The sequence below is a fragment of the Micrasema longulum genome, unplaced genomic scaffold (assembly GCF_059751315.1).
Source record: "Micrasema longulum isolate JH-2025_06_02 unplaced genomic scaffold, ASM5975131v1 h1tg001907l, whole genome shotgun sequence".
In the NCBI taxonomy this organism is placed as follows: Eukaryota; Metazoa; Arthropoda; class Insecta; order Trichoptera; family Brachycentridae; genus Micrasema; species Micrasema longulum.
Window position 1 is genome coordinate 185,266 of NW_028279081.1, and position 12,608 is coordinate 197,873.

General features: G+C 40.9%; 1 protein-coding gene across 1 annotated transcript; it reads right to left on the bottom strand.

Annotated features, from left to right (window-relative positions):
* Positions 1 to 9,335: 9,335 nt before the first annotated feature.
* On the bottom strand, positions 9,336 to 12,105 carry LOC148273577 (uncharacterized). Its single transcript, XM_088238512.1, has 2 exons — positions 11,888 to 12,105; positions 9,336 to 11,856 (listed from the first exon to the last, which is right to left on the bottom strand). The coding sequence occupies exons 1-2, from the start codon at positions 12,103 to 12,105 to the stop codon at positions 9,336 to 9,338; spliced, it is 2,739 nt and encodes a 912-aa protein (XP_088094638.1).
* Between the last annotated feature and the right edge of the window lie 503 nt (positions 12,106 to 12,608).

Here is a 12,608-nt window from a genome sequence, read left to right on the forward strand (position 1 = left end):
GGATGGCCTGGGAACAGTCTAGGCTAAACATAATGACATGTGACTATAATGGATTGGCCAGTGTAAGTGCCTGTTAAAATCCAACTTGTTAGTAACATCGGTGAACATCACTCAAATCGAAGGCACCGACGAAATATTCAATTTTGTTCGAGGAAACCGCTCAGCAGTGGGATACTCGTTCGTGAATATAATACTCGTTATCATAAAATAAATAATATAATTCATTGCGTTTTTCTACTGACATGTCTTGGTGGAACTGCATTTTAATTATAATAATAAAAATACCTATATAGTTTTATTCCACTTTTATTTATAATTTTTTACCAGTGACCGGGTTTCGATGTGACCGACATCATCAGACTGGTCTGACCTGAAATTTATAAATTAAAGTGGAATAAAACTATATACGTATTTTTATTATTACAAATAATATAATGCGTTAACTGATTTTTAAAGCTAAAGCTTAAAAGCTCTTATAATCTTAAAGTCCTCCGTTGTAACATTTTTTCATTAATTTAATAAAATCCACTTTGTTTCGAACTCTAGATAAAAAAGTCATTAAAACTGTGAAATAAAAAACCAAAAGCTAGGTAAAGAAAATATAGTATTTTATCATATCTAAACAAATAAATACTATTTTAAATAATATTTACACTCTCACTTTCCAATAAAAAAAAAAAAAAATTGTATAAAATAAATATTTTCACAAATTGGTGTTATTTAATTGCTTGGTATATTGTACTAAAGGACAACATTATAATTTGATTTGAGTTATAACGGCCTTTTTTCCTTTGAAATACAAAGACGGTGATCTATTGATACTCGAGTTTAAGAAGCATAATAATATATGATGGCACTTGTAACTCAGTTCGGAGGACCTACGCGCTACCTTCTGGCTGTACAGTGTGGTGTCCTACGTATGTAGATATATATTTTACATCCTCCATACCCACCCATACAACGCGCTATCGAAGTACCTTCGGCCAGCAGAATGGAGATAACATTTTACGATTATTAGTGTTGTCTTGTCTTAAACCTTGCCAAGGAATGCCATTAGTTCCAGCTAGGGATGCCAAGACCAAATAAACAAGTCGATGTATCGATTTTTTAAAAGTTACTTTATCGGCCCACCCCTGAATTCATCACATCGATAAAAACGATGAATCGTACCTAATTTTCAGAGCACTTTTCACCTCCATATGAATCACTTGTTAAATAATAAAGGTTGGATTCATACGGTTAGGCCAGTTATTTATACATTCTTCTAATATTTACACAAATGAGAACACCCTACATTTATTTTCATAAATTCACACATAATGACGTATTTTGTTTGACATTTCTAATCAAATCCAGTATTTGGTTACAATAAATTACAGTACATCGGATTTCTAATCAGAGGTCTGAAATTCAACTCTCAACTATGTTAATACATTTTAAATCTACATATGCAGTAAGAGATAGATAGACATTTTGTCAGATTTTAAAATATAAAAAAAAGGTTTTTTTCAAACCGAAAAAGTATAATTATGACGATGAGTTAGCACAAATCAGAAAAATCATATTAATTGGAAGCCCGAAAACCCAATTTATTTTGTGCCATTAGTCATTAAACCTGATAATAAAAAAAAACGTAATTATTCATTTTCTGATAATCTAACGCTCGATCAATATGATTATCGAATAGAGCTTCTCGCTTCTATCCGCGGCCCTGTTATAAGTCCTGTTGGATATACAGATCTGATGGCTTCCAAAAAGAATGTCAAGGATTAAAAAAGTTTCCGTAAATCGATTAAGTCCAACCAATTTAATCCCAGTCAGTGGATAATTCACTTTCTTTTATTCCACAATCAAATAAAGTGCATATTAAGTACTTCTGGATTATCCATCACCTTTCAGCCTTCAGGCAGCTTTTCTCGTTCGGCAACGAGCAATTTTTCCGTGTATGTGGACACCGCCTATGATAAGATACCTATGCCCTCGGATGAAGTGTGCCACATGTGGTGGGCAAGTTATCGCTCAATGATTATTGTTTTTTTTCGCCTTTTGAAATAAATATTTCGTATGGAAAATATACTATCACACATACAAAAAAATCCTACAAAGGCATGGCCTGTGTTTGGGTACGTGCGCATTTAAACAATATCATTTAAAGGCTACTAGAAAAACACGATAGACACATTTTTTTCAAAAGTGCTTATATATTAAAACATAATCGTTATCTTATAAAAACGTTTATAAATATGTATTTTTTCACAAAAAAAAAAAATATTATTTGAATCAGATTTTTTTTATCCATAATTTAAATTACAAAAAAAATGTAAACAAATTTAAATTGTCAAACGATTCGTTATTTTTTTATAGAGAGAGTATTTATTTAATAAAATACACATATTATCAAAATATCCATACATTACATAAAATATTTAACATGATTGTCCTGATAAACTATTAAATAATAGTTTATCATCGGGTGCTCTCAGACATTAGTCTAAATTTAAATTTAAATAAGAGAGTTCTGACAATATTTTATACATATAAAATAATGAACATTTATTTATTTTGTGTTTGATGATTTGAAAATGAAAAATAGTATTAAGATGAAATATAAAAACTCAACGAAACCATACAATTTTCTTTTGAACATTCATTGCTTTATTAATTTTCTGAATTATATAGAATATTTAACAACAATAATAATATGTGCTGGGCTAACTCGTGCCGATTACAGTTTTTTTTGCACCGTAACAGACCAGGAGGCCCAATTACAGTGGTGAACTACATCACAGAACACCCAGGCTTCAGAAAGATCACATTTGATTTTTGTGTTCTCATCAGAAATCGAACCCGGAACCTTCCGTGTGTGAGTCAAGCGTCTTGAGCACTACACCACGAAGGCCACCAACAATATTTTATTTGACATATTATGGTTTATAACCAATAAACAATACATACGACATTAGTATAATGATCACAATTTGGTATGTTTAGATATTGTTAATCAATTATATGTTAAAGCAACATGCAAAAATAAGTAAAAAATTGTGAAAAAAACCTTTATTGTTTTTTTTTCTTGCAACTGCTGGGAATCGAATCCGGGAGGCAAGTTTTACAGTTAGCCAGCTAACCAACTGCGAAAACGAAATCGAATTGAATCGAAAACGAATCGCTTTGTGGTCTCGTGGCTAGTGTTGCGGACTCACGGATCTTGATTCCTATTTTCTAATAGTGACTTATTTACAACTCGTTGAAAGTGGCCCTAAAATTAAAATATTTGACAAAATCAAACCAAAAAAATAAATGTGTATATATATAAATTCAAATTAGTCGGTCATATTATTTAAATCCGCAATCAGGTAAAAATGAGTTACTTAAAAAAGGAAATATAACACATAATTACATTTTGTTTATAATTTTTCGTTTATGTCGACCTCGTTGTGTAATGGTCCGCTCGTTTGCCTACCATGCAAGAGGTCTCGAGTTCGATTCCCGACATGGTTGAAATAAAATATTTATTGTAAAAGATGTTTAACCACTAGAATATTTCATAGTAGACTGATCATCTTATCTTCATGTAACAAAAATGATCACGATATGCTGCGATTGGTGTACCAATGCAGTGCCTTATGCACCATTGGGTGCAGAAAGGGAATGATTATGATGATGATTATGATTTTTTCTCATATTATGAATCATTTCCAAAACTTCTGTCCTTATTTTTAAGAGCACTGTGCGTTCGTTGGAATATGATTTTGTATGATTTATAATGGTAATCGTTTTGAGTGTTTTATGTATCTCTTAATTACGGTTATTTGTTTGCGAATCACGTTAAGTCTGAAATAATAATCCATACTACATAATATTATATCGTATTCTGTGTACCTACAGTTAACTCAGTACAAACATCTACATTGTAGTTACTTCCATTTTGATGGCTGCAGTAAATTCCTTATGTTTATTTCGCTGGATGCAAATTTATCGTTCATAAAACATGACGACTCGAGTTTTATGTTGGATATCCATTTTATCACCAATCACTCAAATACTGAAATTAAAATACTGAATAAAACAAGAACATTCAAGGAGTATGTATCACACAGAATGAACACATAGTGTGTTTGGCTGAAGTTCAGCACTTCAATATAAACGAGTATAATTTCGGACAGACAGCCTGTTTGACCCGAATACTTCACTTTTAAATAAAGAAGTACCTTTGCGAACACAGTGTTTAACCGAAATGCACCACTAATACACCATAAAAGAGTATAATTTCTGGCGCACAGCCTATTTGACGTGAATACACCACTTTAAGTAAAGGAATACCATTGCAAATACATGAGTGTTTAACCAAAATACACCATTTATAAATAAAGGAGTGGAATTTCGGACATACAGCCTGTTTGATCCGAATATAACTCTTTTATATAAAGAAGTACCATCGCAAACACAGATTGTTTAACCGAAATGCACCACTAATATACCATAAAGAAATATAATTTCAGACACACAGCCTGTTTAAACCGAGTATACCACTTTTAAATTTAAAAAATACCATTGCAAATTCAGAGCGTGTTTGACTCAAGCACATCACTTTTAAATTTACTTTACTTACTTATCGGGTCCGGACTTCAGACCTTGCCACTCCAGTGTGCAGCGACAAATATCGTCTTGTCAGTGGCCATCCTTAAATCATTATCATTACAAATTAACTGCATTTGTGGACACCGCAAAAGATGAGGATCATCCTGCACCTCTCCACAACGGCAGTTCATGTCATCTCCCTTCAGAAAACCTCACCTCCGTTGATTGTGTTTGCAGCTAGACACCCCTACCCTTAGTCAATTGAGAACTTTCCACGTAGAGAAGTCCGAATTGTAGGCGGTGTTTGTGCTTTCAGATGGCACTATCCAGAACCTATCGCCGAGGTTCTCTCTTCACAGATCCTCTCTGCGTTTTTCTGCAGAAGTCTCCGAGTCAGTTCTGACTTTGAGAAAACTTTTTTTTAATCCCAGTCTCGGAGCCATTCGACTGTCGTAAAGGGAGAGTCTAGGGTCATGGATCTCTTTGTGCCTCTCTGTGTCCACTGCTACGTTTCTCCTGATGTTGAGTGGAGCGGTACCTAAAATAGGATAAAGTTTGTGCACCGGTGTGGGCTTAAGGCAGCCGGACACCAATCGCGCCATGTCATTTACAGCAATACCCACTTGTTTGACGTGTGCTGACTTCTGCCAAACGGGAAAAGCGTACTCTGCTGCGGGGACACACAAACCCAAGGCAGAAGTGCGGAGTACATGTGGAGATACTCCCCAGGAATAATAAAAAAGTAGCATTTTACTTACACGTCTTGAATTAATAATTAAATTACGAAAAGGCGTTAAAAAAGTTGTTGTTAGGGTATCAAGAAGAACTCCATCTATATAATTAATTAAAGCCTTTGATGTAGCTGAAATATTTCTAATGTACGATAAAAATTCTGGTAGAAAGATTTGGAGATGGACATCGTCACCCCTCTGCTGGGGGACATGAATATACAACAAGGGCAAGAAATGATATCGTTGTCAACATTCCTCCTTTTAACACAACTTTTGTTCAAAGGGGCAAGGAATATTTCTCTGCCAAATTGTTCTTGCTTACCCATAAAATTAAGTTAACAGATTATTAAAAATATTTTTTTAAATAAATCAAAATTTGGCTGAAGCAAGCCCACTGTACAGATCTCTTTAAAACAGGTCTCCCTGGTGAGGAGGACTCTTAAATTAAATTTGTATACAAAATATTTTTTTGTAGGTAGTAGTGTGATAATATTTTTTTTAAAAAGCAATTGTGGATACAAAGCGTCTTGAACCAAGAACACCATTTCTGCATAAAGACGTTTAATTTCAGACACACATCTTGTTGAACCCGAATACGGTACTTATAAATTATGGAAGTTCCATTGCGGACAAAAATCTTTTTGAAAAAATCCTTGGTAAATATGTACATAGGTCATGGTTTGGTTTCGAATATTTTTTGTATTATATAACTAATGCTAACATATTCTTTTTACTTGTGTGTTAATTTGGAAGTTGTAAAGATGTACTTTTATCTAATTATCATTTTTAGACTGCTGTTGAAGGAATAAGAAAGCACTTAAATATTTAGATTTGCTGCTACACCTACTTATTTCATGTTTTGGAATTATATCGTTTGTTGAAGCGACTTTAATTGTAACTGGCGCGTCTTGGTGCCGGCCATTTGCTTTATAATAAAACTTATTATTCTCCTTTATAAAAGGTAAACGCATTGAAATCACAGAGCCAGATTAAAAAGACAGTGAACCAGATGGTTTGATCATAATCGCGCCGTCCCCCCGCAGGGGTAGGTGGAGAGGATAGAAATCCGAATTGCTCTGTCTGTGCATACGAACCTCGCTTCCTCTACTATCATACGCCATCTCTTCGCAGTCAATATCTACGCCCTGTTTGTTGCTGTTGTACTTTTATTTTTGTGAAAGAAATAAAGAAAAGTTTAATCAAAAGTGTTTTTCTACATTTCGATTAACACGACTGCCAAGTTCCAGTACCATTAAGAAGGTACACCTTCTGTTCGCGTTCGATCGAAGAAATAAAGCTGCTAAAGCTGCTAGCGACATTTGCGCAGTATACGGTGAAGATGCGAAGAAGATTGAATGAAGATTATTGACTGATTTGCTGTAAAATGATGAAGGAGAATACGTTATTTACTAATTTGCTGTATTTTTTTTTAATGTTGAGTCCTCTTGTTTTCTTCATTTGGAAAAACGAACACAATTTATTTACAACATTTTTGGTTTGTCCAAATTTTTGTAAAAAAGAACTGGATTCAACTCCCTGGGGAGCTGTTTATATTAACATATTACAACAGAGATGAAGAACATTTAAGAGAAGGTAATATAGAAGTCTAGGCATCTACAGGGGTTATGACCTGTCAATGGCTGGTTGTTAGTTATATTATGCATATATTATAGTTATATTATGCATAAATATAGCAACATACTCGTATAATAACATAAATCTAACGTTTTTTTCATCTCCATTATATTCTGTTAACATTAACAGCTCGCACGGGGATTAAATCCAGTCCTAGTCTTCAAAAATTTAGAAACTCAAAACATTGTTAATAGTTATATTAATTTAGTTTTATACGAGTACGCACATACGTAAACATTTCTAATCCCAAATATATGAATAAATACTAAGTAAAACGGAAAAGTAAAAAACTTTTTGGATTTGTTTAACTTAATAAACAATAAAAATAGAAAATAGCAAACATAACATACATATCTGTGTTATCCGTGCACTAGAACATTCCGAGAATAACTATTCATATTCTTATCTCAAATTTACCAGAAAACACCATTTGTCACACATTATAGAAGCGGAGCACCTTGCAACTTTTTGGCCATAAATCTTATTATCTTATCTAATTTGCAGACCTCAGCAACTAAGCTATGGCTCCTTAAATACAGTAAAGTTGTTTTAAACAAACAAAGGTGAGTATCCTTTGGAATATATACACTAAGTCCTACAAATAAATAATAAAACAAGACATAATAAATCTCAATGCTGAATTCTCAACTGTTAATTAATTATAATATAAAATTAAATAATCAAATATTTTAACCAACAATATTTTGAGGTTTGTTGTAGACAAGAACTGGATATAGATTAACGTATTACACCAGAGACAGAGATCATTTTACGGAAGAGGATATAGAGGTATAGTCACCATTCTACCGTGTAATATTTACCATTCTACCTTTGTTTAAACATTTAAATTTTCTCGACTCCCAGAAAAATGTCACGGGGAAGTTCTCTGTATTCTGGTAGCCATAGTACTTTTGTGCATAAAAAATATAATGCTGAGGCTTATAAAAGGTACGTAATTGAATTGTGAAAAAAAAAGAAAATGAATTATTCACTGAGAGGGATGAAATAATAACAAAGCTAAGAAAAATTTTGAAATCCACCAAATCTGTCTATCGGACAGGACCTTTAAAAGAACCACAAATGAATTCTAGATGCTGCATTTAGTATTCACATAAAAAAAGAAAGAGACAAGATCATAAAATGTATTTGATTATAACACTAGCAGCAGTATGAGAGGGATTCAACATTATAAAAACAGTACAGTCAACAATGGGGTGAGCAAAAAACTAGCTGCGAAAACTTTTGATGTAGCACTAAACACTATTCGATTTACATAGTTAATTAGTGCAAATATGTAATGCCAAAGAACAAAATCAAAAAACGATTCTCATCACGACTAAAAACATTTTGTACACGAGAAAGAAGCAAGTAGTTAGCCAAATTACAAAATAAATCTGAAGATTTCTTTTCAAATGTCAATATGCACTACAATTTCATTTTTAGGCGGTGTTAATAAAATACATGCATTGATTAAAAAAAAACATTTGATAAAATTGTGGAATAGAATTGAGTGAGCGCTGATGGATGAAATAATTTTAAAGACATTTCAAGAGAACTTGATCAAACTATGAACAGATAATACCTGACTCCTGTTAGATTGAGTAGTACCTATCTTTAGGATTGCAATGACAAATTTAAAAAAAATAAATAATAATATTGTAACGTACGCGTTACCACGATGAAAGTTTCGCCGGTTCGTCACCCGCGTCTGCCGCAGTCAAGCTTCCCGGCGTAAGTGGGAAGCCGCCCTCCCAGACAGAGCCAAAGACAAAGTCGGAAGGTAGGAGCACAGCTGCGCCGACCGCAAGTCAACCTCAATAGCCCTGAAAAGGACTTTCCACCCGGTCCAAGTGGTGCAGAGAGGCGAAGGCAGTCAGCAGGCAGAGCGGAGCGAAGAGCGAAGTGCAGGAAGGCGAACAGGACGGAGAACGGAATAAAACACGTGTGAACTGTTCAGAGTTAGGAACTCAACTGATTTAATATCTCCAATTGACCGCCTTATAAAGCGGTGCGCGTCGGGCTCCGTGAGTCGGCCATCCCACCCGCGCCGGTTGCCTCGGAGTGGTGGGGGTAATCTTTCCCCGCCACTCGCTACATGCCGCCGGCCGCAGGTGGCGTAAATACGGGCGCTCAATGCCCGTACGGGCCATTTCGTCGGCAGCCGCGACGCGCGCAACATGACATTTACATAATATATTTTTGTACATTTTATTCATTTTAACCTAGCTATTTTTCCCCGGTAATACTGAGGCCAGGCTCGAAAGTGACCATTTTATCTTTATTGAGAGCCCAGCCATCAGTTCTATACATTTACCGGGGATCCTTTCTAATTAATGTATTATTTTAATTTATTCGATTTTACGCGTCCGGAACACTCCCCCCGTGCAGCTAGTCTGTACTATTTTCCTGCTGGGCGCGTTGTTCCTCTTCCTTCATTAGTACGGCGATCTTCACCGCTGGTCTGGTGTAGGTGCCGTTGGTGGTCCGCACCTCGACGACTCGTACTTGTCCGTCAGCTGCTGGTTCTGCACGGGTGACTCTGCCGCGAGGCCAAGAATTCCGCGGCAGATTTGGGTCCATGATGAGCGCGAGGTCCCCGACCTGTATTGGAGGCGCGGGCTCGCGCCATTTCTTCCTGTGCGCCAAGGTGGGAAGATACTCCCTCAGCCATCGGCGCCAAAACATGTCGGCCATTTTCTGGGCGATCCTCCATTGCTTATGAAGGCAGGCCCCTTCTTCCCTTTTGTTATAATATGCCAGAGTTGGCTGTGTGTTGGCTGACCCGAGCAAGAAGTGGTTCGGGGTCAGCGGTGCTTCGTCGTTGGGCTTGGTTGACACATGCGTGAGCGGGTGATTGTTCACGGTGTACTCTGCTTCAGCCAATATGGTTTTGAGGGTCTCCTCTCTTGGAGCCTGCTCGTTGAGGGTTGCGTGGAGGGCTCGTTTTACAGATCTCACGAGTCTTTCCCACGCTCCCCCCATATGAGGTGATGAGGGCGGAATGAATTTCCACTCAATTTTGCGAACTGTAAGTTCGGCGAGCATTCTGGGGTCCGCCAGGAGCTCGTCTACGGCCTGTTTCAGCTCTTTGTCCGCTCCCCTGAAGTTGGTAGCGTTGTCCGAGTATAACGTGTGTGGGCAGCCTCTGCGGGCGGCCATCCTTCTTATGGCCATTATGGCGGAGTCGCTTTCGAGGGACGACGCTAGCTCCAGGTGGATCGCGCGTGTGGTGAGGCAGGTGAACAGTGCCCCATAGCGCTTTTCTTTTCTTCGGCCGTTGGTGATCATCATCGGTCCGAAGAAGTCAAGCCCGCAGTGCGTGAACGGCGGCGTCCTGAAGGCCAGTCGGGCCTCAGGCAGTTGCCCCATCAGCGGGGGTTGGGGCCGGCTGCGCAGCATTTTACACAGCGGGCACCATCGTGTTATCTTCCTCACAGCCCCGCGGAGTCGCAGGATGAGGTAGCTGGCTCTCAGGTCGGCGATCGTCCTCTCGACTCCCGGGTGGCCACCCTTCCGGTGGCTGTGCGTGATCAGCAGCCGGGTGTATGGGCAGGTCCCGTCCATGATAGGCGGCGCGCTGCAGTCCTCTGCGAAGCTCTGTGCCGCTTGGATGCGCGTTCCCATCCGGATGACTCCCTCTTCGTCTAAGAAGGGTGCCGCTGCATGGAGGCGGCTGTGCGGCGGGATAGGCGCCTTTCGTCTCAGGAGCTCCAGCTCTTCTCCGAAAGCCGTCTCCTGGGACCGCTTCAGCAGCATGATTTCTGCGGCCCGTGTTTCTGAGGCGTGAAGTTCAAAGGTCCCCCCTGGGGACGGCAGGGACTCGTGGCGGCGGCATCGTGCGATGAATCGCAGCACCCATGCCGTCGCCCTGACGAGTCGGGTCCACGACGAGAAGCGCTGCACCTGGGGTAGGGCCTCCGTCCGTCTGATGTGGCCCACGAAGTGGCGGGGTTGTTTCCGCTCCAGCGTCTTCTCGTCCGGTTGTTGTAGTAACTTCTTCTCTTTCGGCCAGTCGGCTTCCCCTTTTCTCAGGAAGCCGGGGCCTCCGAACCATAGTCCCGACCTCGCAAGGTCGGGTGGGCCCTTGTCGCGGGTCCCTATGTCGGCTGGGTTGTCCTTGGTGGGGACCCATTTCCAGTCCCGTACGTCTGTGAGCTCGTCAATCTCGCCCAGCCTGTTTGCGACGAACGTGCTGTACCGCAGTGGGTCGGTTCGCAGCCAACACAGGACCGTGCTCGAGTCCGTCCAGAACACGGTTTGGGTGATGAGAGCTCGACTCTCTTTTTTTATGGTGGCGGCCATCCTTGCCGCTAGTAGCGCTGCCTGGAGTTCTAGTCTAGGCACTGACAGAGGCTTTAGGGGGGCCACCTTGCACTTCGCCATTGCGAAACTTGTGGTATCGGCCCCCACAAAGTATGCCACTGTGCAGCATGCCTGCTCTGACGCGTCGCAGAACACGTGCAGTGTCACGGGTTCTTTCTGCCCTTGCAGCGAGCATCTCGGTATTGTACAGCCGTTCGCTGCCAGCAGGTCGCGCCATTCCAACCACTTTTCGGCGTGGTCCGGTTGCAGCGGTTGGTCCCAACCTGTGTTTGTCCTCCAGATGGCTTGCAGCAATATCTTCGCCCGTATCGTGAGGCACGCAATGAAGCCTACTGGGTCGAAGATACTCATGGCGGCGCTCAACATGCCGCGCTTGGTGGGTCGCTCCGGGATGGCTGCACTTTCGGCTCCGTGCCGAAATATAAATAGGTCGCTCTTGGGATCCCATACGATCCCGAGGACCCGCTCCGTCATTACTTCTTCCCCTATGGTGACTGCTGTATTGGCCCGGTCGTCGGCCTTTACTTCTTCCAGGACATCTGGTTTGTTTGAAGCCCACCCGGTGATGCGCCTCGCGTTCCTCCATCTGTCGGCGAAATGTCGCCGATGAGATGGACCGCTCCGAGGGTGCGGATCCCTCGTCCGAGTCCTTTTGTTCCTCCAGAAGTCCTTGATGAGGCTCCTCCTGGCAGTCGTGTGAAGGCCCTGGCTGGGGCTCCTCCTGATGTGCTCGTACAGACCCCGGTTGGGGCTCCTGAAGCTCCTCTTCGTGCTCCGTGCCGGCGTCTCGACGCGTTCCCGAACGCGTCGACACAGGCGATCTGTTGACCGGCATGCTGTAGGTGTGTTGTAGACTGGAGACCACTGGCGACGATCCTTAGCTCCGAAGGACCAAATGTAACGTACGCGTTACCACGATGAAAGTTTCGCCGGTTCGTCACCCGCGTCTGCCGCAGTCAAGCTTCCCGGCGTAAGTGGGAAGCCGCCCTCCCAGACAGAGCCAAAGACAAAGTCGGAAGGTAGGAGCACAGCTGCGCCGACCGCAAGTCAACCTCAATAGCCCTGAAAAGGACTTTCCACCCGGTCCAAGTGGTGCAGAGAGGCGAAGGCAGTCAGCAGGCAGAGCGGAGCGAAGAGCGAAGTGCAGGAAGGCGAACAGGACGGAGAACGGAATAAAACACGTGTGAACTGTTCAGAGTTAGGAACTCAACTGATTTAATATCTCCAATTGACCGCCTTATAAAGCGGTGCGCGTCGGGCTCCGTGAGTCGGCCATCCCACCCGCGCCGGTTGCCTCGGAGTGGTGGGGGTAATCTTTCCCCGCCACTCGCTACATGC